Genomic DNA, 23,106 nt, shown 5'->3' on the forward strand with positions numbered 1-23,106 from the left:
TTCCTCGTTTGCTCGGCAAGTCTTTCTGTCGTTCCGAGGATGAGTCAGTCTATGTCTAAATATATTGTAAGTAGGCCAAAGTCATCGGGCTTCGTTTGGTCAGGCCTTTCACCGCAGCACGATCTCAAGAAATACCTGGCAGCACGGCTCGGTTCGCACGCAGTCTCCAACAATGGCTCTCAGCGGCAAGATCGGACTCTATTTCTTTCCAGGCTCCAGCTCCATATTCCCGCACTTTTTACTGTACCACTGCAACATTCCTTTCACGCCACAGGCAGTACGTTTCCAGGAGCCATCAAGCCTCATCAGCGTCAACAACAAAGCTCAGGTGCCAGTTCTCGTGATCGGCGACAATGTTGTTACAGAGAACCCAGCAATAGCTCACGCCATCAATATTCTCGCTCCCGAGAAGCACCTATTCGGTCATGGCCCAGCCGAATTCATCAAGGTGTGCGAGTGGATGAACTGGATCTCAGCCTCGTTGCATGCACAAGCCTGGAGTCCGTACAAGCGGCCGTTCCGTTTCACGACCGATCAATCAGCGGAAGGTCAAGCCGCTTTGCTGGCGAAATCTGAACAGAACGTGCTCGAGCAGTTCTCAAGGCTAGAAAAGACGCTGGACGACAAGGGGCCGTGGGCTCTTGGTGAGACGTTCACGGCCGTTGACGTCTTTTTGCTGCCATTCTTCCGGCTTGGACGGGATGTTATGAAGACCAACATGGAAGTCTATCCGAAATGGACACAGATTGTCAGTCGTTTGTTGGAGATGAAGGCAGCGAAGCAGGCTCTGGGTGACGAAGAAGCGGCTATGAAGCCAAGCTAGCCAGGGGAATCCAGCGTTCGTCGACCATGGTTATGCTTTTGATTGAAATTGCTGGTCAGAACCAGAACCACGGAGTTTGCGAATAGCAAGATCCCATTTTTTCAGCTTCTTCAGAAAAGTACTTCATACCGTGCAATCATCCTTCCTTTGTTCCTCGTTGCCTCGTAGGCTACTGTTGCCCATCGCTCCTCGCCGTTCTTCAATCGATACATATGCCACCTAGTTCCTGCTTTGACGTTGGAATCTTTGAGCTCTGCGTGAGCAACAATTGTATTCCAGAGCAGTCCTGCCGTAACTCCATTGTTGTCACTAAGACTTTTGGTCGTGGGGCGGTTGGAAGTTGGAGTCCAAATCATGACCTCTGCTTGCGTTGGAGGGGGCTGCGAAAGGTACATTCTCCGAAATGAGGCATTTGAAAAGTTCATGCCGGCCGATACTTGCAAGGAGCCTGGCGTATTTGGATCGTTGATAGAAGCTTGATTTTCGTGCTTTCGAGGTCCTTGCCCATCCATATACATATATATATATATATGACGTGCTCCGCAAGACACATCAAGACAATATGCATGGAATGTTGGGGCGGTGAATATGACCCTGTCAAGCGTAACCATGCTATGGTTGTCAATTGAATATTGCCATTATCTTCTCATAAAGATATGTCTTACCGTCGCTAGGTCGCTCAAAAAACAACTCCAGATCTTCTGATCCGTTTACCGGCAGAAGAAACAGTTGTTGCTGAAGGGTCTCGGATTGACGTATGGCTCTGTGGAATGCTTGGGACACTCTTTGCAGCAGCAAGAGGGACTTCATTGGCATCCCAAGGCGAAGAGCTTCGATGAGGATATTTTCGAGGACATTTTGCTCGGCGAATACTTTTTGAGCTGCATAGACCAGTTGGTCCTCCTTCTCGGGCGGATTACTCGTTGACATGGAGATGTATCGTGCGAGAATTTGTTGTGATGCTATCGTTGACTCGAGAAAGGAGACAATCGCCTCGACGCTTATTGACGGGAAAGCCAGCTGTGGTTAATCGGGAATAAGGAAGGCTTTAACGTATAGAGTAAAGACTAATAAGTCGAAGTCGTCGCACACTTAGACGTGTAGTAGTATAATAAGTTCGCGTGACGTGACTAGGTATACACGCAAAAGGTCGTTCAAAATTCTGGAGACATGGGGATGAGTGAACCTAGCCCAAAGTCCACTATGTCTTGAGGCTCATCATTTTGGGGCATATGCATATGGCAGTACACGAAGTACCCTGGGTGTCGTAACAAAATGGTGGAGCTGCGCCCACTACGCTTTGGTAGACTTGACGCTGTTCAGCGAGATAATCCGTGATCTGCAATCGGACATTGCTTCGAGTCAGCCTCTAGCTGCGGTAACGCTGCAGCCCTTAACTCTACACCTCCATCTCAATCCGGACGGCGCTGGATATAGCATTCTTCGCACAGCTCATTAGGTAGGATCCGGTCCAGCCAAGAGGCCGTGCGAGTCCTGTCATCGCCTAGAATAGCATTCTGTATCCTAGCCGGAGAGCAAATGAGACATCAAAACGCGTTGAGAAGGGAAAGAGAGAAGTCGAAAGCCTATATATCTGTAGTAAGGCTGCAGCTGGTCAGATCAACACCCACCCCCATTTCTTGCAAATCAAACCAAACTTCGCGGCTCACAGTCTCCTATAATTGCGAAACCTTTGCAATACTCCTACCCCCTCATGAAAATGACGAATATGGTACCGACCTATACTCTCGCCGCTCTTGCAATGCTTGGTACGTCCTGGGCGGCGCCGTTCGCTGAACCAGTTCCCACGGACCTCCCGGCCTCGTCAAGCACACAGACAAGCATCAATCAGCTAAGAGACCAACTCGGTCGCCTCACCGACGCCATTTCCCCGGACAGGTCCATCAATGCCCAGAATGGCTTCAAAGAAGTGGATGCCCAATTCCAGAACATCGCTGGCCTGGTCAAAACACCGGTGAGCTTCCAAAGCCCGGCATCCTCGGCCAGTCCAGTGACTAGCAAGCAAGACATCATTATGGGGCTGCGTTCGACTCAGAGTGATCTGGATACGCTCGCTCTCCATTTGCAGAACAAGGAGTCCAAAGCCGATCTCATCAACGACGATTTCTGAAACGCTTACGCCGTTTTTCAATCTCTCAACCGCAATGTGATGGGATCAGGGCAGGGAAATGCCACAAGTGCTACATTCAGCATCTCGACGCCTAGTGGTGTGAGTAGCATGGCTACTTCTCCCGCCTCAGGCTCCGCAACTCCTACTTCTCAGCAGTCGCCAGCGGCCACTGCCTCTGTCGCTCCTCCAGAAACGTTCCCTACACACAACCCTTCGCTCAGCACCCCGACTTCAACCGCTGCTCGTCCAGAGAACTCCTCCACACAAGAGCCCTCGGAGATCGACACTCTGACCAATACTCCAGCGACAACTCCATCCGTTACGGCTAAGCTCTCACCGTCAGCTTTCACTATTGCCACCACAACCGGAACGGCCGCGCCTGCCGACCTCACGTCTGCATACAACGCCCTGTTAGACTCCATCGACCAGTTCAACAACTCCCTTACCACTTACGGAGACCAGAGTGTAGAGGCACAACGCGACATCGACGACCTCTCAAAAAAGTCGATCAGGTACGATCAAACTGCGATTGGGTCTGTCGACTTGGAGAAGCAAACAGAGGCTGGCTGCGCGCTTCCTAACAATAACGAGAACGCGGCCGCTATTGTGTTCCCCAAGCCGGCAAATCAGACCGAGGCATTTTCCTACGTGCAACAAATCCATTCCAACGTTGTTAAGACGTACGAGTATTTCAGGCAAGGGAACACGGACCCCCAGAATATACAGGGCAACTTTTGTACCATTGCGTCGACGTGGACGGCCTTAGCGGACTGGGTTGGCAATTACGGGCTATTCAACAAGACGATGCTCTAGATAGACCAGGCGTTATATGTTTCATGAGGGTTTGATAGTGGTTCTTACAGCTCTCTAAGCTGATATCAAATAATGAATGGTCTTACCTTATTAAGTCGGCCAACGTTTGAAAGTGCCCACATGTGGCCGGTGACCTTCCGGAACATATTTTGACAGGTTTGTCGCGAAAACAGCAAGCAGAATTCTACACGTCAGCAATACGGTACCCAACTACGAGTTCAGACTCACAGTCGTGTTGGGGGGATGGCATTCGCTTCTGGTCGCTCTCGGATGTGATTGCTTTCGAAATATCTACAAGCTCTTGGGCTGATCTTACTGCAGAAATCCGCATTTCCTGAGCTTGGGGGAGTGCTGAGCCCTCATCGACGACAAAATTTCGCGAGACCGCAATGGGGTCATCTAGGCATGCCATAGATTGCCAGATAGGGTTTTCATTTGCAACATCCATAGCGCCTGCAAGTATGCGGAGATCTTTGATGCTTAGCTTTTCATAGAATCCTAGGGTATCGGGGCTCTTATAGACCGCAGGTGTCTCCTGTTCGACAACCCTGGGGCTCAAAACGAGGCTTTAAGAGTTTCGAAGATCTGCAATCTCCGGGATTCACAGCCTATTGTCAGGCACAGGAAGTTGCTACTTGTAGACGAAGGACTCTTATCACGCACCAGGTGGGAAGAGACCAGCCCATTTGTGTGAGTCAGGGGATAGATTGCTGTCGTTATCTGAAGTGTGGTGTTATACTTACCGCTGGAAGTCGAGAAGACGGAAAAGTTCTTCAACACCGCACGAATCCTGACTCTTCCTCTTAGGACATTCCCTCACACAAACTGAACAATAGCTCTTTTGACAACCTCTCCGCTGAAATGAGGAACCTCATTTACGAAGAAACCCTCCACCGTGGAGCCAGCAAGGGGCTAGTAGCAGCACGTGCATTGCTCCGCACGTGCCGAAAAGTCTACTAGGAAGCACTCCCGGTCTTGTAATCATCGCAAACTTCACTCTTTCTTAACCCCTTGGGTTAGCCTCCGCACACCTGTGTCGCCTATCCGACTTGGCCATAGCGAGCTTCTAGCTGTTCCGCAAGATATAGTCTTCAGGTCCGATCTCAGAGCTGATAATGACAAGTCACGGCAATTCATCCCGCCCAAATGAGATCAGCCAGGAGCTGAATGTCTCGTCCCGGCTGGGCACACGACCATTTATATGTGCTTGGGAATCTTAATGAGTAGGAGCTGAATAATGCCAAGCATCCCCTCGCAAACTCGCACCAGACTCATTGCTATACTAAGTCATGGAGTTGTGCATTTTATGTTGTTGTCCAAGACTTTCACACCGCAAAAATGCTTCTCTTCGAGTCTGGCCGATTGCTTCTTATATATTGGATCCGGCCGGTTGCTCAACCGCCAAGGACTATTTTCTCGCATTTTGGACGAAAGGGGCAAATGATCGACAGTCACACATGCAAGAGCTCAGGAACCTGACCACAGTGACCTTCGCACTCCACAGTCTGTGTAGGGTCTGTGCTATTAATGCCGCGCTTCTGCAGCCCTACTCCTGCAGCCGGACTCCCTCTGGCTTTACTGCTCCAACGGAGCTCGTTCATTCCTTCATGTCTACCCGATCACTCCAGAATAGCTCGCATGCAGCCGCTAGCGAGGTCATCGTGGTCTTGGAAGACGACAGCGGTATCGAGAAGTTCGGCAAGTGGACTTGTCTGGAGAAGAGGATAAGTATGAACAGCAGACTTGTGCACGTACGTGGCCAGCGTCGGAGCTTTCAACCATAGCTGAACCAAGCCCTTGGTGTCACAACACCTGACCCATGAATGCACTGATATTTCTGCTGTGCGAGCCCTCCGGAAGCCCGCGATACAAACCCCCCACAGTCGCAACCCTCGCCCATGAGCTCCTCGCTCGCCTCTCGAGCTGTGATTGAAATCGAACTTTCTCTGCTCAATTACGACCTTGAAGGCCTGCCAGTTGCACCAACATCATGCTACTCTTCATCGTCGTCGCCGTCATCGTCGGTTACATCACCTGGACCTATTACTCCTGGCGACGGCTCGCCCACATCCCAGGGCCTGCTTTCTGCGGCTTCACGCAGCTCCGTCAATTGTATTGGATCGCCCAAGGCCAACCCGCAGCTCACTACGCAGAATCATGCGCTCGATACGGGAAATTAGTGCGTGTGGGTCCGAATCAACTCATTACAGGAGATGCAGAGCAGTGGCGGAAAATGGGATCGATTCGCAGCTCGTACACCCGTTCTAATTTCTTCGAGGCGGCTAGGTTTCGAAGGGGCGAAGACAGTGTGCTGAGCATGAGAGATGAGAAAGCTCACACCGATTTGAGAGCGAAACTGGGCCCTGGATATAGCGGCAAGGAGGTTCCTGGCGTGGAAGCCATCATTGACAAAAGTGTCACTGAGTTTGTGGAGCTCGTTCAGCAGTACGTGAGTACGAGAGAAGTCTTCCGACCTATGGATCTCTCGGAGAAAGTCAACTTCTTCACTCTGGATGTGATCAGTGCCTTGGCATTTGGAGAGCCATTTGACAACCTACGAGACGACAAGGACAACCCAGGAATCATTGGCGACACACAAAGGTCCATCACCCTTCTCGCCATATTCCATGAACTGCCGTATGTATATTTGTTCTTGGAGAAGACTGGTCTCTTGGAACGGCTTCAGGCCTTTCTCGGCGATGATTTTGGCTTCAACAAAGTGTTCAAAATTGCGGATGCCGCTGTAGAGAGAAGGTTCGGCAAGGCTGAGAAATCATATAAGCTGCCAGAAGACAAGAACGACATGATGGGATCGTTCATACGACATGGACTTTCTCGAAAGCAAATCGAAAATGAGACAGTGTTGCAAGTCCTTGCGGGCAGCGACACCACAGCTGGGGCCATCAGAAGTATCTTGGTTCCATTAATGAGCAACGCACAGGCGCAGAAGAAGCTCGTCGAAGAGATCGACAGGGCAAACATTACTGGCGTCGTTGTCACGGATGCTGAAGCCAGAAACATGCCATACCTACAAGCTTGTATCAAAGAAGGCATGCGATGGCAGCCTCCAGCGCCAACGTTACTGTCAAGAAAAGTTCCTCCTGAAGGAGACACTATCAACGGCTTGTTCGTGCCAGGCGGTACCAAGATTGGGTACGTGATCATATTTCTCGACAGATGAATCACTGACTTCTTGACACAGCTGGTCCGGCCACGCCATCCATCATGACGAAGATCTCTTCGGTCCAGATGCTGACATCTTCCGCCCGGAACGGTGGATCTTGTGTGAAGATGGAGGAGACTGCGACTCTCCATCAAAGCTGACGCAGATGAATCGTGTCAGTGAACTGCAGTTCAGCTACGGACGCTTTCGATGCCTGGGGGAGATCGTTGCTAGGATCGAGATCAACAAAATTTTGGTCGAGCTCTTCCGGCGCTTCGAGGTCAATTCCTGCAATCCATTGAAGGTCTTCGAGATGAATTTCTCGTCGGACGTGTTTGTGCAGGCGGGGATGTGGGTGCGAGTGACGGACAGGCGACGAGCTTGAAGTGACACTGAGGGCTATCTCCTCACGGGATAGTCATTGATAGTGCGAAATAGACTATCTAGAGTATCTGGACAATTCCTATCGGAAGCAGGGGACAATTAGAGATACTAAATAATGATGGAAGACGGTACGCACGGTCCATTGTGGACGGAAAATCAATGTTCCGTGTCAACTCGTACGTCACCGAAGTGAATGACATGAACTCACATCCTCAAAAGAAACCAAAACACACCGATAACATTTGACGCAACTGCCTCAACGGTGAACACAATCGGCAATGTGCAACAAGAGTTAGGGAAATAGTCCTAAGGGAGAGGACGTCAATGGAGGCGAAGAACTAGTTGTGAGCGCCTACTGATAATTCCGTGAGAGAGCAGAAGCTCGCCTGGCAAGTTTAGGGCGTTGAAAGGATACTTGAGGCGTTAAACATGCTGGTTCCTAGAATTGGGAGAGTGGCTTGGAGACTCAATTCACTGGGCTGTAGATGCTCATTAAGACGTCAACCAAGCGGTAGTAGTAGTTCCAACATGAGCAGTTGAATTCGACTATGTAGATACTCCACTCACCTCTGCGGTGTGTGCATCGTCCGAGGGAAGATGCCTCAGATAGCAAGCATTCCGCGGATGCCGAAGAGTATACTTGTATCTCTGTATCAGGGATACGATGTCGAAGTTGATGCATAAGATCTGGCAACCACCGTGGAAATGTAGAATGGAAGCGCCTAGCAGGCTCCAGCCCCTGAAAGCAACCGCTTTGGAAAGACCGACATTGTTGGAGTATGCAGTAATCGGCATGCTTGAGAATCTCGAGTGCCTTGCATTACGACATGGCAGCCTTCATCTGCTGGACTAGCATAGCAGGTCGGATAACGTGGAAAATGTTGACGTGGCTATTTGTCTACAAAGCTGTTTAAAAGAGCATGAAATCGTGCACAGACAGTAAACAGTAGAGAGCAGTAATGAACGAACACGACCTGTCACGCTTACTAAATGCCTCCTTTTTGCTTGCCGAAACCACTACCTAATCTAGCACAGCTGCGGTGGCGTATAATAAGTAATAGGGCACGCAGCGGGGAACCTTGAGCCTTTGCAGACATGTAGCTGGCCAATTTGAAAGCAACCTCTGACCACTGCTTTCTCGCTTTTCTCACAAGAAACTACAACCAACCTTGCACGCCAATTCAGTCGACTGGCCCATTCATAAACAGCTTCTGGCCACTGCTCCTACTTCTCACCTGAAAACACCATCAGCCTTCTCGCCACCTCGAACCACCCACAATCATGGTCCTCCAGCTCCGCCCCAACTGCGAATACTGCGACAAAGACCTCCCACCCTCCACCCCCGAAGCCCACATCTGCTCCTACGAATGCACCTTCTGCAGCGAGTGCACCGAGGCGAAACTCTTCAACGTATGTCCCAACTGCGGCGGGGGACTCACACCGAGACCTATACGGCCGTCGACCGAGTGGCGGAAAGGTTTGTCGTTGGCGAATCAGCCGGCGTCGACGAAACGGGTGCATTTGAAGTATGGTGTTGAGGAAGTGGAGGTTCATGCGAAGAGGATTAGGGATGTTGATCCTAAGGATCGGTAGGGTAGTACTGTCTAGCAAGTTTGTTCAATTTGGCGCTTTGAGGATGGACTGCCGCCATCTACAGAGATGTGTTGCATGTGGTAGGTGGAAGGCCGAGCCATGTCGAAATACCTTGAATGCAACTCTTCAGGGACGTTTCGCAAAGACAAATGTAGCTAGACGGCATGGAACAACATTGTGGATTGGCAAGACTTCAATTCGTGACTGGTGTTTCATTCAATTGCGTATAGCGTGCGATCCGGAATAAAATAGGCATTCGTAACCGACCAGGCTAGAACTACATAATGTACGCCCTACGCCTTGCACATAGCCCCTATCAGCATTCAGGAAGATAGTCCCGCGAAACTCGGATCCTAGTTCCGAGCAGCAATTGAAAGCTCCTACAGCTCAAATGATTAGTATCCCTCGACGTACCAAATGAGTCGTGGCGAGAAATAAAGATTCCTATGTCTTGCTCAGCCTTCTCAGAGGAGCAAATACTCCAATTTCTGAACTATATCAAACTGCCGCGGAGCGTGTATGGAAGTACCCCCACGCCAGCACTCTTGAACGAACTGCACATACGCACGATCTCATGTATTCCTTATGAGAACCTTTCGCTGCACTACAACCCCGCGCATCGCATCGATCTAGATCCGCCAACGCTTTTCACCAAGATTGTTGAGAATCAGCGAGGCAGGGGCGGGTATTGCATGGAAGTGGCCCTTATTTACTATCATGTCCTGCTAGGCTTGGGTTTCGACGTCTACCCTGCTCCCGCCAAGGCCAGAGCTCGAGTCGATGGTGTGCCGAGTGGTGATTGGGGTGGATGGTATGTTGTTGCAGCAGTCTTGACGTGGACTCTTGTCTCAGGCTCACGGATGTGTTACGTAGGATACACATCACCTGCATCGTGACGTTCCCGGATGGATCTCAGTACTCAGATGATGTGGGCTTTGGAGGAGATGGACCAACTGCGCCTCTTCCCCTCCTGTCAGGGCGAGTCCATGAGAATCTAGGCGCTCAGGAAGTCCGCCTAATCCGGGAGTGGCTTCAAGAGCAAAAGAAGCGGACCGACGAGAGGGACATGTACTGGGTATATCAATATCGGAACTCAGAGGACCAGCCATGGAGAAGTTTCTACGCATTCCTGGAAATCGAATTTCTGCCGAAGGACTGGGCGGTGGTGAATTGGTTCACAGGGCATAATGCGGCCAGTTTGCATTTCGACAAGGTTCTCGTTGTGCTGTTCTTGATAGATGGCGAAGCGCAGCCGCAGGTTGTCGGGAAGCGAATGCTCGTTGATGGGACAGTGAAGGAGAATTTGGGTGGTAAGACGAGTGTGGTTGTGGAGTGTCGAACGGAGCAGCAGCGTATAGCCGCACTGAGGGAGTATTTCGGCATTGCATTAGCGGAGGAAGAGTCGGAGGCAATGCATGGATGGCGGACGGAGTTGGATCGAAGCTGAGAATCCCACATTCACTGTCTGAGAGGCCGCCGCATCCACCGGTCATACTGTTTCATGCTCGCCATCCCAACCCGATTCTTCATGCTTCGTATCTCTCTTTTGCTCCATAGAACCCGAAAATAGCCTCCTCCTATCTCTTCTCATCCACCACCAACTCCCCATCCCCTGACCAAAGCCCCCTCCTCACTCACTCCGCACCCGCCACCTCCCCAAAAATGGACCCAATCCCCCTCATACTACTCAAATGCACCCACTTCCACTGGCCCTCCCACCCCCTCTTCCACCTCAACACCACAAGCGTCTGCCTCCTCGTCCCCCTCGGCCGCCCCTTAACCTCCAACAACATCATCACATCCGCCCAACCCTCCGCCTCATCCGCGATGGTCGTCACATTCAGCACGGACGCGCTATATTCCGGGTTCGAGCGCATGATGTGCAGGTGCAGGTAGAAGTGGCGCGGGAAGGAGGTTTCGGCGGGGAAGCCGTCGAAGTCGGCGGCCCAGGAGGGGGAGATGTGGGGCGTTATGTAGGCGAGGAGGGAGGTGGGGGAGGGGAAGTGCGCGTTGGTTACGGTGACGCAGTAGCGGGAGATTTGTTCGAGGTTGGCGATGGCGGGGGAGAGCGGGGCTTGTGGGGTGGGTGTTGGATTTGGGCAGGAGTGCGTGCGGGTGAGGGGCGGGGAGGTGGGCATGAGGAGGTCCCATGAGGTAGTTGAGGTGGCTGAAGAGGTGGATGAGGTGGATGAGGTTGTCGTTTCTGAGGAGGAGCGTGGCTTTCGTTGCATGATTGCTCGGGTGAGACCGTCCAGTCTTGTTGACAAGGGTTGATGAGTCGGTAGCCTGGTCTCTTGTTCGACTGATTCCTTGGTGAAACTTTTAATCTCTCTTCAGTACGGTGGCGAAGGTACCACTTCGATCATACAGCTGACCGTGCAGCTCAAAAACGATGACATCTGGGATGACTTCGACATCAGCCCAGCGATCGGAGGCCGAGGAAGGTCCATCTTCTTATGTTTAAATGCTGTCCGTATCTCAGCTGATCCAGGGAACAGCTGACCTCGTCCGCTCCTGCCTCGTGGATATAATACCGCAGCATTGCATGAATCCAGATGTCGTATTCTCGATTCAAACTTTCCAGCAATACGGCCTTCGACGGCTTGGCGATCTCTCCATATATGAGGTTCCAGCTGCCGCCACACGACTAATCACGATTTGTCAACGTCCACCATGCATGTAGTCTCAACTCTCTTCGAACAATCCCTACTTTCTACTCGTCGGCGGCTACAAGGAATCGTCGTCGTGCAGCGAACACGACCCGGTAGATGGGCGCGGAGGCTAAACGCCACGTGCTTCGTGTCGTAGCCTTATGGATCGTCCTGAAACCAACGGCCGACGACCTTCCCAAACCGTCGAATAGGTACGTGAAGTGCCAATTTTAGCCGTCTTCGCCAATGCAGTGTCATCAGATTGGCTGTGTCATCCATTCATGCTCCGATGACCAACGACATGGGGCGCTTTAGGCTGAGGTCGAATGCGCAGCTGCAGCGGTAGGGCCAATGTCTTTGGCGATCCGAGTGCTTCATGTGGGCTGTTCGAACTCCCAAGGTGCAAGAGGCTCTGGGATCGTCGGAAACTGAAGACCGTCGTGTACTTTGAAACGCCGGTATCCTGTCTGCTCGAGGCTGCGTTCCCAATGGTAGAGTGAGAGGTGTTGACTACGACAGGTCGGAAAGTTGAGAATCGAGGAAGGAGGCGTAGTTCAATCGCTCTGTACAATCTGTCTCAATCTGTATCAGCAACAGCCCCATTCTATACACACTACCTTTTATCCACCACCCTCCCATGCATGCCCACTACCTCCCGCCATCCTCCATCATCAAGCATGAAACGAATGGGTATCATTAAATATTTACAACTCTTCCGACGAAATGAACCACAGAATGAAATGCTTTTTCCTTCTACGACTTCGCCACATAGCTACCGCTGGCGATCTTCTTCACCAGCGGCACCATCTTCCAGTTTGTGTTGGCACCACCAGCTCCAGCACCCTCTTCATCGGCGAAAGGATCAGCGCCCTCTCCCGCGGCGCTTTGGCTGACGCTCAGTGCACTCCCCAGGCCGGCAGCGTGTTCGCCCGAGATTTCCCAGCGCGCTTCTATGCTTCCACCTTTCGCTTCGCCGTCAGTGGCGAAGCGTGCAAGCAGCTTTTCGGGGGCGGCGCCCGTCGAAAGTGTGACATCGCCGAGTTGCCAGTAGACCAGGTTCTTCTCTCGGGCGAAAGTACCTACAGGCTTGGACTGGCACCCAGATGCACGAGCACCCTCCAGAGTGAGGGCAATCATGACATTGTGGAAGGTGACACTGTCTTGCCCATTTGGGATAACGAAATCTGGACGCAAGGAGTAGCTGATGATGACCGACGCCTGAGTAGGCTCAATCTTGTAAGCAGGCGTAAGAAGCAGTGGCAGGTGCGTGTTCGGGGACTGTTCCCCGCGTAGCTGGTACTTGAACGCCACTTGGGTTCGCGAAAGATTGGCCAGATTGACAGTGTACTCGCCCTCCTGCTCGGGGCTTTGATTGATGAAGGCAGGATTGGGCGCGACTTTCTCCAGCGTCGAGAAGTGTTCCAGGCGGATGTTTTCATGGCCAAATGGGGAGTTGAAGTCTGCAGCGTTGTATGCCAGAGCGATTTCGCCAATGATTTGAGAGCTGACAGTCTTGCCTTGCTCGAACCTCGCAGACACTGTTTCGACAATCGATGAGCTGAGACCTGGGGCTTGAAGTTCGGGGTGCTTGTTGGTATGGCTCGCGGTGCTTTGCAATGAGCGTCCGGAACGAATAGACTGATTGTCACCAGTAATATCAGTGCCCAGAGCAGCCCTAGATCGGAGGGGAGACTGTGGCTCGCCAAGGCTGAATGGCGAGAATGGAGTTGAGCTTGCTGGTGAGGTGAAGGCGCCTGACGGGGATTGACTTGCTGATGCATCGACCGGGGGCTGGACTGCAGGTGCTGGAACTTGCGTGCTGACGGGCGCTGGCTCAAAAGCTGTTTCCGCAGTTGGTGGTGTTGCAATGGTCAGTGGCTCTTGTGAAGCTTGGTCAGGTGGTCCGTAGGTGCTAATCACAGCACTATTGCGATTGTCTCTACGCCCTCGCACCGTGCCAACCCTGCGTGAGACTGGAGGTGGTGCTTGCTGTGGAGTGTTAGTTACCATCGTCTTATCAGGTATCACACCAAACTCACCAGTCTTCCTGCCATATTGGCAAGAGCAGCTTCACTGCCTTCTTCCTGTATGGGCGCGCTTCGAATGTTGACATTGTACTGCGGCTCAGTCCTTTCAGCGAATGCGGCATCGGCTTGTGCTTGCGAAATGGGATCGAGAGTTGGTGGAGGGACCGAGAAGCTTTCGTTGTCACGTTGGGGTTCGGCCGCGACGGGTATTGTTGGTGGATCTTGTTGTACTGGTCTCGGTGGTTCCAAATCTGCAAGGTCGCCCTGATGACTGCCATTCGGGAATGCAACCCCGGTAGGCGATCGACTTCCATTCAGCTGGGGGATAGGGTCCAACTGAGGTGGCCTGGTACTAGCAGGGCTTGCGGGTTCCTGTCTTGAGCCAGGCGGTTCCAACACCTCGCTACCCATTCGTAGAGGTGAGCTCGGTCTGCGCGAAGATCGTTCCTCCTGCGGCGGCTCGAGAGAGTATGAGTCTTTGTTACGGCCGAGTCTGCCAAATGGGCCTGGTAACCGGCTTTTCCTTTCTGGAGACTCAGAAGTCGAGGGTAAGGTAGACGGCTGCTTGCTGTTTCGTCGCGACATGACAGTACCAAGTCGCTTCAGACCTTTAAGCCCGCCCTTTTTAGATGATTCTGGTGTGTTGCCGGAGAATTGACTAGTTTGGTCGTCGTTTGACGCAATCGGAGCCAGAGCATTAGATGAGGAGGTGCCGGTTCTCGAGGCCGAGCCTCCTCCCATCCCAGGCACCACGCTCATCCTGTTGGAACGTGGAGTCTCTGTGGGTCGCGGTTTCGACAACGTCCTAATAGCGAATGTTTTGATCTCGTCATGCGTCTCGACGTTCAGCAAGACGTTCAGACATTGTTCCGCCGCAACCCGGGCTTTCTCGACCTGGTCGACTTCCAGCGTCTGGAACTGAGTGAGGAGATCCCGCAGCTGGTTGACCCTCGTCTCGTCCAGCGCTTGGAGATTCTCAAAAACGTATGGGGCTTGCGACTCCCACTGCTGTCGCGCATTGTCCAGATCAGAGCTCGCGTTGGCGACTTTCCCGGGATCGGCTCTTTCGTTCTTGGTCTGCAGTTTGTCCGTCTTTTGCTGCGCTCTTTCCACATCTTTGGCCAGAGAGGCCAAGTTGCCCTGGATGGTGGCCATGGCCTGCATTTCGCGGTTGTTGGATTGGAATGCGCGCAGAGGCGCCTCGACGTCGACCTCGAGTTTGGAAGCGAGGGAAGAATGCGAATCGGCGAGGATGTCCATGGAGTTGGTGATGGCGTTCCACGGGACCGTGAAGATGCTGTCGACTGTTAATGACACTCCTGCATCTTGAATCGCTGCCTGCCATACCCCAGATCGTTGTCATCGATGGGCCTGCGCGCCAGTCTGCGCAAGCCGGCGGCATACTGCTCTTCCAGGCGACTCCGTTCCTATCACCATCACCGTCAACCCTCGTCCGGAGCGTATTGCAGAAGTGGTCCTCCTCACCTGTAGCCAGTCCGCAATAGAAGTATTCAGCCTGCCCACGGATCGCACGCGGTCGGCAAGGATATCGACAGCCTGACCGGGCTGCAGCTTGGGCTGTATCGTTCACTCAGCACATGCCATATGTCTCCCACATCACAGCTCTCGGGCAACTCACCAGCATGCCCGGGTACTCGGTCCTCTCCATGCTCGGCAAGCGCTGGGCCCAATCAAAGCGCGGTAATCGAATGGACGCAATGCCAATGAATAGGTCAATCAAATCACCGCCAACAATAACGTATGACTGCGGTTAGGGGGCGTGTTTGGGCGGAGAGTGTTTGGGTGGTCGAAGTCTGAGCGTGGTACGCCATCGGGGAGCTCGTCGGCAGCTTCGGAAGTCAGCGTCACGTGATGCATCTCTCCACACTCCTGACGCCATCTTCCTGGCTGCTCGACCAACTCTTCACCCAAAACTTGCTACTCTCACTGACCGACCATGCATTTTCGCTGTATTCGATACTGAAGAGCATAGACGCTGACGTAGTGGAAGAAGTCTCAGATGTGCTGGTCACAGGCGATAGAGCTATGCCTAGTCATATCGACGACAGCAATGCCATGCAGGACGCTCGAGTCGCCTGAGTACATACCCAACTCCTTACCATGCGGCCGAAAGCACACCTATCCAGCCAAGTAAAGTGACCCGACCAGACCGCGACGACGCAGGCGGTAGTAGGGCTACCTCCCGCTATCGAACGTGCTACCCTACTACTTATGCCGGGAGGATTTATGCACCCTGCGTCACGGATGCAGTAGTTCGCTTCGATCGACTTCAAGGTCTCGAAACATCGCTCCTATGCGCGGACTGGGCTCACTTTGCGCGGATGCGATGAAAGCAGCTGTTACGTCCGAAGGGCAGGGATCACATTGGCCATGGCGGTCTTGTCATACGACTCCTCAGCCGCGCTCAGCCCCGGCCTACCTTTCGCTTCACCATTCACGGGCCCGAGATATGCGAGATCCGCCGTAAAGGAGCCCTATGTTGGGGGCGTTGCCTGTATCGAGGATGATACCGCGCAGCGCACCACTGGTTGCTGTAGATTGGCAGAAGGAACATCTTGGATCGCACAACCGACCGCGCTACTTCCTCGCGCGTAGTTCAAAGTCAGCGCCAGTTGAACCGAGGGGCCTTATTTTCAGGGACGTCTGTACCCACGCCAACACTTCATGCGAAGCCACCACTCATAGTAAGCTTATGCGGACCAGATAGATCCACCCTACTTCTGATGCCTGCCTTGTTCCTTTCAGCTCGTACGATCCTTCGCTAAGAGAATGAATTAAAGCGAGACCGACTCCCAACTTTTGCAACGCACCTCCCTCTCGAACATGCAAGACCTCACTGATCGATATACAATATGGCAGCCTCAACTAAAGCAGACATCATCGTAGACTATCTCGTGGTCGGTGCAGGAGTCAGTGGATTGAGCTTTGTCGACGAGCTGTTGACGAGGACCTCAGCCACCGTCCTGATTGTCGACAAGCGGGACCAACCTGGAGGCCATTGGAACGATTCGTATCCTTACGTCAAACTCCATCAGCCAGCAAGTCAGTATGGAGTCGAGTCGAAAGAGCTTGCCAGCAGTAATATCGACGTGCACGGCCTGAACAAAGGCCTCTCGACCCTCGCTTCCGGGCCCGAAATCATCTCATACTGCACGACGGTAATGAGAGATAGATTTCTTCCCTCAGGCCGGGTGACATTCTTCCCATCGACTGAGCTTCTGCCAGACGGTACGCTTCGAGAGGGCCCTTCAGGCAAGATCTGGACCGTACAGATCAACAAAAAGCTGGTCGATGCTGCCTACTACTCCAACGTCATCCCACTGAAGCACACGCGCTCATTCGAGGTCGACCAAGTCCCCATCATCCCACCAAACCATCTTCCCAGCAGAGCGCAAGATGCCATCAACTTCACCGTTGTGGGAGCAGGTAAGACGGGGATAGACACCTGCATTTGGCTACTTGAACGGGGCGTCGATCCTGAACGAATCCGCTGGATCATGCCTGCCGATTACTGGTACTACAACCGCGCCAAGTTCCAAGGATTGCTGGAGTTCTTCATGGACACATTCACCACCCTCGTTGACATGTACGAAGGCATTGGCACGGCCACCACCTCCCGCGACATCGCTCTGGCACTCGAGAAATGCGGAGTTTGGCAACGTCTTGACCCGAGCATTGAACCACAACAATTCCACGCCGCGACCCTGGCGCCACGAGAGGTCGAAGAACTGCGCCGTATTCCAGACATCGTCCGCAAGGGCCACGTGACCAAGATTGACGCCCAAAAAATTACCCTCACAAACGGCACCGTCGACGTAAAACCAAACACCCTCTTCATCGACTGCACCGCCAGCTGTCTCCCCGACAAACCCTCCGTCCCCGTCTTCCAACCAGGCAAAATCGTCCCCCAAATGATCCGCTACCCCTTAATCCCCTTCAGCTGCGCCAAAATCGCCTTCCTCGAATCCCTCGACTGGTCCGACGACGAGAAGAACAAATACGCCACCCCGCTGCGCTACCCCAAGAACCTCGACGGCTACATCCTCTCCGAAGCCATCAACATGGAGAACCGCGCGAGGGAGAATCAGAGCCCCATTTTGCAGAGGTGGCTGGCGCAGTCGCGGTTGGATGTTTATACCAAGTTGACCACGGCGGTGAGGCCCGAGGATATGGAGAAGCTGGCGCTGTTGGGGAGGATGCAGGCGGCGTTTATGGCGGCGTATCAGAATATGCCCAAGGTGGTGGAGTCGCTTCAGAGTGGTGCTGTCTTTTAGCTACGTGCGGTCATATTGCGAAAAGATTCTAGCTGATATCAATTCAGTTTCATTATAGACCAGCCCGTTCGAAGAGCTTCGATCCTCTATGAATGATCCTTTCGGACACGTCGAGGCCAGACTCTGTCCATTCAAACCCGCCAAAGAACCCGATTTCCTGCACTCTCCAAACTACATGTACGTTCACTGAGTACCTGCATCCTCAAGTCACCATGATTGGCCAACCTACTCCACCCTCGACCGAATGTGGCCATTCCGCGAGCAAAGTCCACGCTAGCGCTGCTTAGCTGCTGATTGTGGATGTTTTACGGATTGGGAAAGAGCGTCAAAGCTAAAACATTTGAGTATTCTAGAGCTGGAGACTGATTAGTAATTGTTTGTTACCTGCTGCTTGACGGTGAGGTCGAAGTCATGACTGAAACAAAAAGATTTAATCTCACAGGGATCGGACTGAATGTCTAATATCTTCCACAGTACGGCGGTGGTAATAGATGAGCACACGCTCGAGATCGAGCCCCTTCTAACCAAACCCAACCATACTCTCGCTCAAGATGGACGACAGCACTACCGCCAACCAAGCCCGCATCATCAAGGAATTCATTGCCGGCTACGAAGGATGGACCGCCGAAGGCGTAACACGCCACCGCCACAAAGACTGCATCCACATCCAACTCCCCAAGTCAATGGGCGTGCCCCAACGGACCAACGACGAATACAGAAAATACTTCAACAAAGTCCTTGCAAAACCCATCACGGGCTTCAAGGTTCCATCTCCCCCTTCCTCCCCAATCCTTTCGGCCCTGACACACACACGCTTCGTTACAGACTCAATCTCGCATCCTCGTCAACGACGCCAGAGATAATATCGCCGTCTTCGCCGTCACGGCCACTTCGCAAAGTGCCATCGGTCCTTATGAAGATGAGTATATTTGGGCTTTGTGGTTCACCAAGGATGGAAGCGAGATTGTAAGGATTGAGGAGACGGTGGATTCGAAGAGGACGGCGGATTTCTTTGCGAGGTTGCAGCTTGCTGCGAAGACGGGTCTTACGGTGAAGCTTTGATGTTGTGTGTGGGCGGCTGTAGGGGTGGCGGGTCTTTGTATAGTGGATAGTCATTGCGAAGTCGAGCCAGGCAGGGGAAGTAAAGTTGTGGCAGTGTTTGTTTCTTCACGAGTGAGAAAGCTTCATTAGAACTTGCTAAAGTATACAATAGGTAATTGAAGGCAAGTCATATCTCATATGCGTTCATCCATCCCATCATTACCAAAGGACCGAATTAAACGACACCATCGCCATGCTTTCTTTCTCCATCATCATTAAGGACCGAATTCCCATCTTCGTCAACAGACAAGTGCGATGTGATCCACTTTACTCAATGTTGATCTTCTTGCTAGTCGGAGCCTGAGCCTTGGGCACAACAATGCTCAAAACCCCATCCTTCAGCGAAGCCTTGACATTCTCCTGATCGACCCTCGTCGGGAAGGAGAAGGTGCGTGCGAATTCGCCAACGGAGCGTTCGGAGACCCAGTACTTGGATTGCTTCTCCGACTGCTTAGCTTCCTCGGAAGAAGATTTCTGCACTTCAGTGTTCTTGTCAGAAGAAGCCTGCTTCGACCCTTCCTCCTCGACCGAAGGCTTGTGGTAGCCGTTGTTGCCCTCGATCTGTTTCTGCTGCTCGCCGCCTTCAACGAGTCCAGCTGCTCGCTCGCCTTCCTCCCTCACGTGCTCCGTGCGGCCTTTGATGGTCAGAGTCTGTGCATCGGTGAATTCGATGTTGACGTTCTCCTGCTTGATGCCGGGCAGTTCACCGTGGAGTTCGTACGAGTCCTTGTTTTCCTTGACGTCGAATTTGGGAGTAAAGGATTTGAAGGTGCTGGAGAAGGAGGATGGCCACTCATTTGAGTTGAGACTGCCGGTGCGGTGCGCCGCATAGTCGTCCATGAGGCGGAACATGGGTGCGAATTCGTTCGCAATGTAGCGTGGAAAGAGAGACATGTTGTGTGCGGCGGTGTGGCAGGATGAAGTCGTTGCTGGAGTTCGCTTGATGGTTCGTCGAAGGACTTGAGGAAGGCGGTTGTTGATGCGGATGCTTTGCATGTGGTTGTTGTGTTGTTGTCTGATGAGAAGAGTTGATGTCGAGGTCGTTGAGCAGATCTATATACCTTTCGTCTCAACTTCCTCGAACCTTCGACGATGAAGTGTGGAAGTCGCCAGTATCATCCAGTACTCATCTGACGGCTCTCGTCATCTCCACGTCTACGACTCATCGTCGAACCTGCCAGACCATATCCTTGTCGCCTCCACCTTTCTATCACGTGCTCGAATCATCTCCAACTCACGTGAATGTTCTGGAAACTGCCGTGGAAATTCCCTGAAACAGGATTAGCGTCTTTCCGCATTGAAAACTTAGCACGTGACTCGCTTGTCGCAGCTTCCAACGTCCTCTCTCCTCGCCAACACTATACGGTGGCACATCCTCCATCCACCGGAACGTCCACGATCACCGCCAGCATGCATCCGTCACACCGAAACGGGCCTCGTGCGTGTGTGCCATTGGGCATCAAACACGTCTGATTGGCCCAGGGCCACCACACACACTCGGGAACACACGATCGGAATGAGCGAGATCCAGATGGATGAGATCTCAAACTTGTGCAACCCACGCACTGCATAAGAGATGAAGGAAAAGCCACACATCTCATCGTTTGCTGCTGAGGCTTGGCTGTGGACGCATACACAAAATACGTGGCCGCCATTGAACCACCAACACCATACGGAATCGGGAGATATTAGACGAAAATGTTAACGAGTGCTACCCGTTCTTCTTCCAACTTACACCCGTGGCGTCGGCCGTAGATCAACCCAGAAGGAGATAAGAGTGGGATTAGGCGCCCGGGAGGGTATGGGGAAAACGCCTGCCATCCAACCCTGCATAATCCTGCTTGCTTGCCGCTGCCGGCAGTTCCAGTCTGCCCCAGCCCGTTCCAGTCAGTGTGGATGGAGGCTACTGCGACCCGCCCCATGCACGCCATGTGCAAGCGGCACTCAATCCATAGCGCCAATGCAAGGTACTGAAAGCATGGGCCACGGGCGAGCGAAGCTTGTTCGAACGTCCTGTCTTCCGTGCGACTTCATTCTCTCATGGTCACCTCTGTGGTGTCCTCTCGATCGCAAAATCTTGGGAGTCACAGAGATTTGAAAAAGCAGATCCCGATTCAACGCCGTCGTGAAGCGTTCAACAGCAGCAAACTTCGGCTTTCGAGCTTTCTTAGTAGTCGATGGGCGCCGGGTAACGTTCACTTGCAGCGCGGTATTGGTCGGGGTATTTTTGTGCTGCTCGTGCGTTCAAGGTGCTATGCAGTGTCAGCGATCTGATGCAAGATTTCCAAGATTTTCGAGATCGTACTTGACTTTCTTCTGCGTCCACTCCAGATCTCGCTGCACGTCCTTTGCGGCCTTCATGCCGTCGGCAAAGTTTGCTCGAGTTTTCGCCAGTCGTGCTCTGGCTTGCGCTTGCAATGCGAGCAGCTCGCGGTTCTTTGCGTTCAATTCTCCAGACCTGCAGATCGATTAGTAACTGAAAGTATCATTTCGCTGCTCAAACTCACATCTGCGCTTGTCTTGCCAAATTCTTGTCCAGGGGAACGGGATTGTAAGCTTGCGAGAGTCGGTCGTTCATATAGTCCAGCAAATCCACGCTGGTCGCACCGCTCGAGTCATACTCGCTGCTAGCGTACTGGCTGGACGCTGCAGAGTACAAACCTCCACCAGATGAGGAAACGCTCTCGGGTCGCTCAGGCGGCGATGCCGAGAGCTGGCTGAATGCAGACGAGTTCCGCTGATGGCGGCCGGCATACGGCTGCTGCGGTGACTTGCCTGGCACATTCACGGGCAGGGTGCCGGTGGGCTGGTACTGGTAGTAAGTTGAGGCCATGATGAGTGATTGATTGTGGTGAGACAAGATGAAGAGACAGGTAGTTGGTAGATCTAAGGAGATGTGAAAGCAGAGGTTGAGAAGAGGAAGTAAGAGCACACAGCTCTCGTGTCACCTTTTTATACCCGCGCAATGGCAAGCATGGCTGCTGTCATCGAGACGGCGAGCACACCATCTCCATGCATGGTAGCAGTAGCCTGCAGTATTGAGCTCTGCGACTCGCATGGCTTGACCCTCGTCCCAACGACCTTGTCACCAGTCGGACGACGGGGAGGATCGAAGGAGAGCTCTGGAGAAGGGCAAATATCGCCGATTCATCCGGGCATGGCGAGGTCTAGACAAACACAGTTGGCCGCTATTGGCCTCGAGGGAAAGCTAAATGTTAGCTGCAGGGCCATATCAGCACCCTTTGATGCTGCCGGCGCGGGTCTGGTGGGTCGAAGGCACGCAGGGCCAGTCGGGAGGGCGATATGGGTGAGGAGGTTGATAGTGCCAGGTCATGCAGCGCGCGCTGGCCCATCTGCACTGGAGCATCATCCGCAGGCCTGTCAGGGGCAGAGCCGTGTGGCCGCGGTGAGTAGGGCCAGCCATCCATGTCGAGCATTCGAGCTTGTGGTGCGAGTGGAATGTGTTGGCATCAAAGGGAGCCAGCAGAGAAGGAGGCGGCGGGCGGAGTGCGGGCAAAAGCAAGGCACGGCAGGGCCGCCATTGGGAGTGTCTGCCATTCGACGGCGCGGACGGGGCCACAGCATGACGGACTGCCTGGCTTGGCGAGCTGTCAAAACGCGCAAATGACATGCGTACGGAGGCACTGCAGCTTCTGTGTGAGGTGAGGGAGCCAGGTGAGAAGTCCGTCACTAGCCTCTTGCTGGCTGCCCAGCCTCGCTTACCCGAGACACACGTGCCAGGAAGTGGTCGTACGCTTGTGCGTGAATCGACCTGCGAAAACTTCCGCGACTCGTCTGGTTAATATTACAGTCCTGAATTTACCTCTGCCGGAAGCGCAAATTGTCGTTGAGCCTCAGCATTGCCATTGAAACGCCGCTGACAGCGTGTAATCGTCATCTGACCGAGCATCATTCCCCTCCAGTTCACCGCTCATCATTCTGTCGGGGGAGATAGGGGGTTAAAAGCATACCGCTAAGCGATATCGGCAGCGCAACGCTCACCAGAAAGCGCCTGCCTCGGCAGTTGCAACACGCTCAGGGGTCTGGTCGATATCGCTCCCGCGTATCCGTTTACCCCTTCCGTGCGACTTTCGCCCCCGTAACCTAGTGTCAGGTTGGGCTTCA

General features: G+C 53.0%; 12 protein-coding genes across 12 annotated transcripts; 7 read left to right on the plus strand and 5 right to left on the minus strand.

Moving 5' to 3' along the window:
* Positions 1-172: 172 nt before the first annotated feature.
* M409DRAFT_16517 (uncharacterized protein) lies at positions 173-823 on the plus strand (the record flags this gene model as incomplete). Its single annotated transcript, XM_033803652.1, has 1 exon — positions 173-823. The coding sequence occupies one exon, from the start codon at positions 173-175 to the stop codon at positions 821-823; it is 651 nt and encodes a 216-aa protein (XP_033675142.1).
* Positions 824-933: 110 nt separating this feature from the next.
* On the minus strand, positions 934-1,753 carry M409DRAFT_49113 (uncharacterized protein; the record flags this gene model as incomplete). The annotated part of the gene is made up of 2 exons (XM_033811147.1): positions 934-1,322; positions 1,489-1,753. 2 exons carry the CDS (start codon positions 1,751-1,753, stop codon positions 934-936), a joined length of 654 nt encoding a protein of 217 aa, XP_033675143.1.
* A 799-nt stretch (positions 1,754-2,552) lies between these two features.
* On the plus strand, positions 2,553-3,767 carry M409DRAFT_49114 (uncharacterized protein; the record flags this gene model as incomplete). The annotated part of the gene is made up of 2 exons (XM_033811148.1): positions 2,553-2,798; positions 3,009-3,767. 2 exons carry the CDS (start codon positions 2,553-2,555, stop codon positions 3,765-3,767), a joined length of 1,005 nt encoding a protein of 334 aa, XP_033675144.1.
* Positions 3,768-5,757: 1,990 nt separating this feature from the next.
* Positions 5,758-7,315, plus strand: M409DRAFT_16520 (uncharacterized protein; the record flags this gene model as incomplete). Its single annotated transcript, XM_033803653.1, has 2 exons — positions 5,758-6,920; positions 6,970-7,315. The coding sequence occupies 2 exons, from the start codon at positions 5,758-5,760 to the stop codon at positions 7,313-7,315; spliced, it is 1,509 nt and encodes a 502-aa protein (XP_033675145.1).
* A 1,280-nt stretch (positions 7,316-8,595) lies between these two features.
* M409DRAFT_49116 (uncharacterized protein) lies at positions 8,596-8,907 on the plus strand (the record flags this gene model as incomplete). Its single annotated transcript, XM_033811149.1, has 1 exon — positions 8,596-8,907. One exon carries the CDS (start codon positions 8,596-8,598, stop codon positions 8,905-8,907), a length of 312 nt encoding a protein of 103 aa, XP_033675146.1.
* Positions 8,908-9,353: 446 nt separating this feature from the next.
* M409DRAFT_62345 (uncharacterized protein) lies at positions 9,354-10,354 on the plus strand (the record flags this gene model as incomplete). Its single annotated transcript, XM_033815132.1, has 2 exons — positions 9,354-9,718; positions 9,781-10,354. The coding sequence occupies 2 exons, from the start codon at positions 9,354-9,356 to the stop codon at positions 10,352-10,354; spliced, it is 939 nt and encodes a 312-aa protein (XP_033675147.1).
* A 187-nt stretch (positions 10,355-10,541) lies between these two features.
* M409DRAFT_16523 (uncharacterized protein) lies at positions 10,542-11,138 on the minus strand (the record flags this gene model as incomplete). The annotated part of the gene is made up of 1 exon (XM_033803654.1): positions 10,542-11,138. The coding sequence occupies one exon, from the start codon at positions 11,136-11,138 to the stop codon at positions 10,542-10,544; it is 597 nt and encodes a 198-aa protein (XP_033675148.1).
* Positions 11,139-12,311: 1,173 nt separating this feature from the next.
* On the minus strand, positions 12,312-15,254 carry M409DRAFT_16524 (uncharacterized protein; the record flags this gene model as incomplete). The annotated part of the gene is made up of 5 exons (XM_033803655.1): positions 12,312-13,547; positions 13,598-14,882; positions 14,933-15,012; positions 15,071-15,163; positions 15,225-15,254. 5 exons carry the CDS (start codon positions 15,252-15,254, stop codon positions 12,312-12,314), a joined length of 2,724 nt encoding a protein of 907 aa, XP_033675149.1.
* Positions 15,255-16,458: 1,204 nt separating this feature from the next.
* Positions 16,459-17,880, plus strand: M409DRAFT_49119 (uncharacterized protein; the record flags this gene model as incomplete). Its single annotated transcript, XM_033811150.1, has 1 exon — positions 16,459-17,880. The coding sequence occupies one exon, from the start codon at positions 16,459-16,461 to the stop codon at positions 17,878-17,880; it is 1,422 nt and encodes a 473-aa protein (XP_033675150.1).
* Positions 17,881-18,431: 551 nt separating this feature from the next.
* M409DRAFT_49120 (uncharacterized protein) lies at positions 18,432-18,942 on the plus strand (the record flags this gene model as incomplete). The annotated part of the gene is made up of 2 exons (XM_033811151.1): positions 18,432-18,644; positions 18,706-18,942. The coding sequence occupies 2 exons, from the start codon at positions 18,432-18,434 to the stop codon at positions 18,940-18,942; spliced, it is 450 nt and encodes a 149-aa protein (XP_033675151.1).
* A 306-nt stretch (positions 18,943-19,248) lies between these two features.
* On the minus strand, positions 19,249-19,875 carry M409DRAFT_16527 (uncharacterized protein; the record flags this gene model as incomplete). The annotated part of the gene is made up of 1 exon (XM_033803656.1): positions 19,249-19,875. One exon carries the CDS (start codon positions 19,873-19,875, stop codon positions 19,249-19,251), a length of 627 nt encoding a protein of 208 aa, XP_033675152.1.
* Positions 19,876-21,148: 1,273 nt separating this feature from the next.
* M409DRAFT_62349 (uncharacterized protein) lies at positions 21,149-21,814 on the minus strand (the record flags this gene model as incomplete). The annotated part of the gene is made up of 3 exons (XM_033815133.1): positions 21,149-21,233; positions 21,287-21,439; positions 21,489-21,814. 3 exons carry the CDS (start codon positions 21,812-21,814, stop codon positions 21,149-21,151), a joined length of 564 nt encoding a protein of 187 aa, XP_033675153.1.
* Positions 21,815-23,106: the final 1,292 nt, after the last annotated feature.

This window comes from Zasmidium cellare (genome assembly GCF_010093935.1).
Source record: "Zasmidium cellare ATCC 36951 unplaced genomic scaffold M409scaffold_1, whole genome shotgun sequence".
NCBI classification, from domain to species: domain Eukaryota; kingdom Fungi; phylum Ascomycota; class Dothideomycetes; order Mycosphaerellales; family Mycosphaerellaceae; genus Zasmidium; species Zasmidium cellare.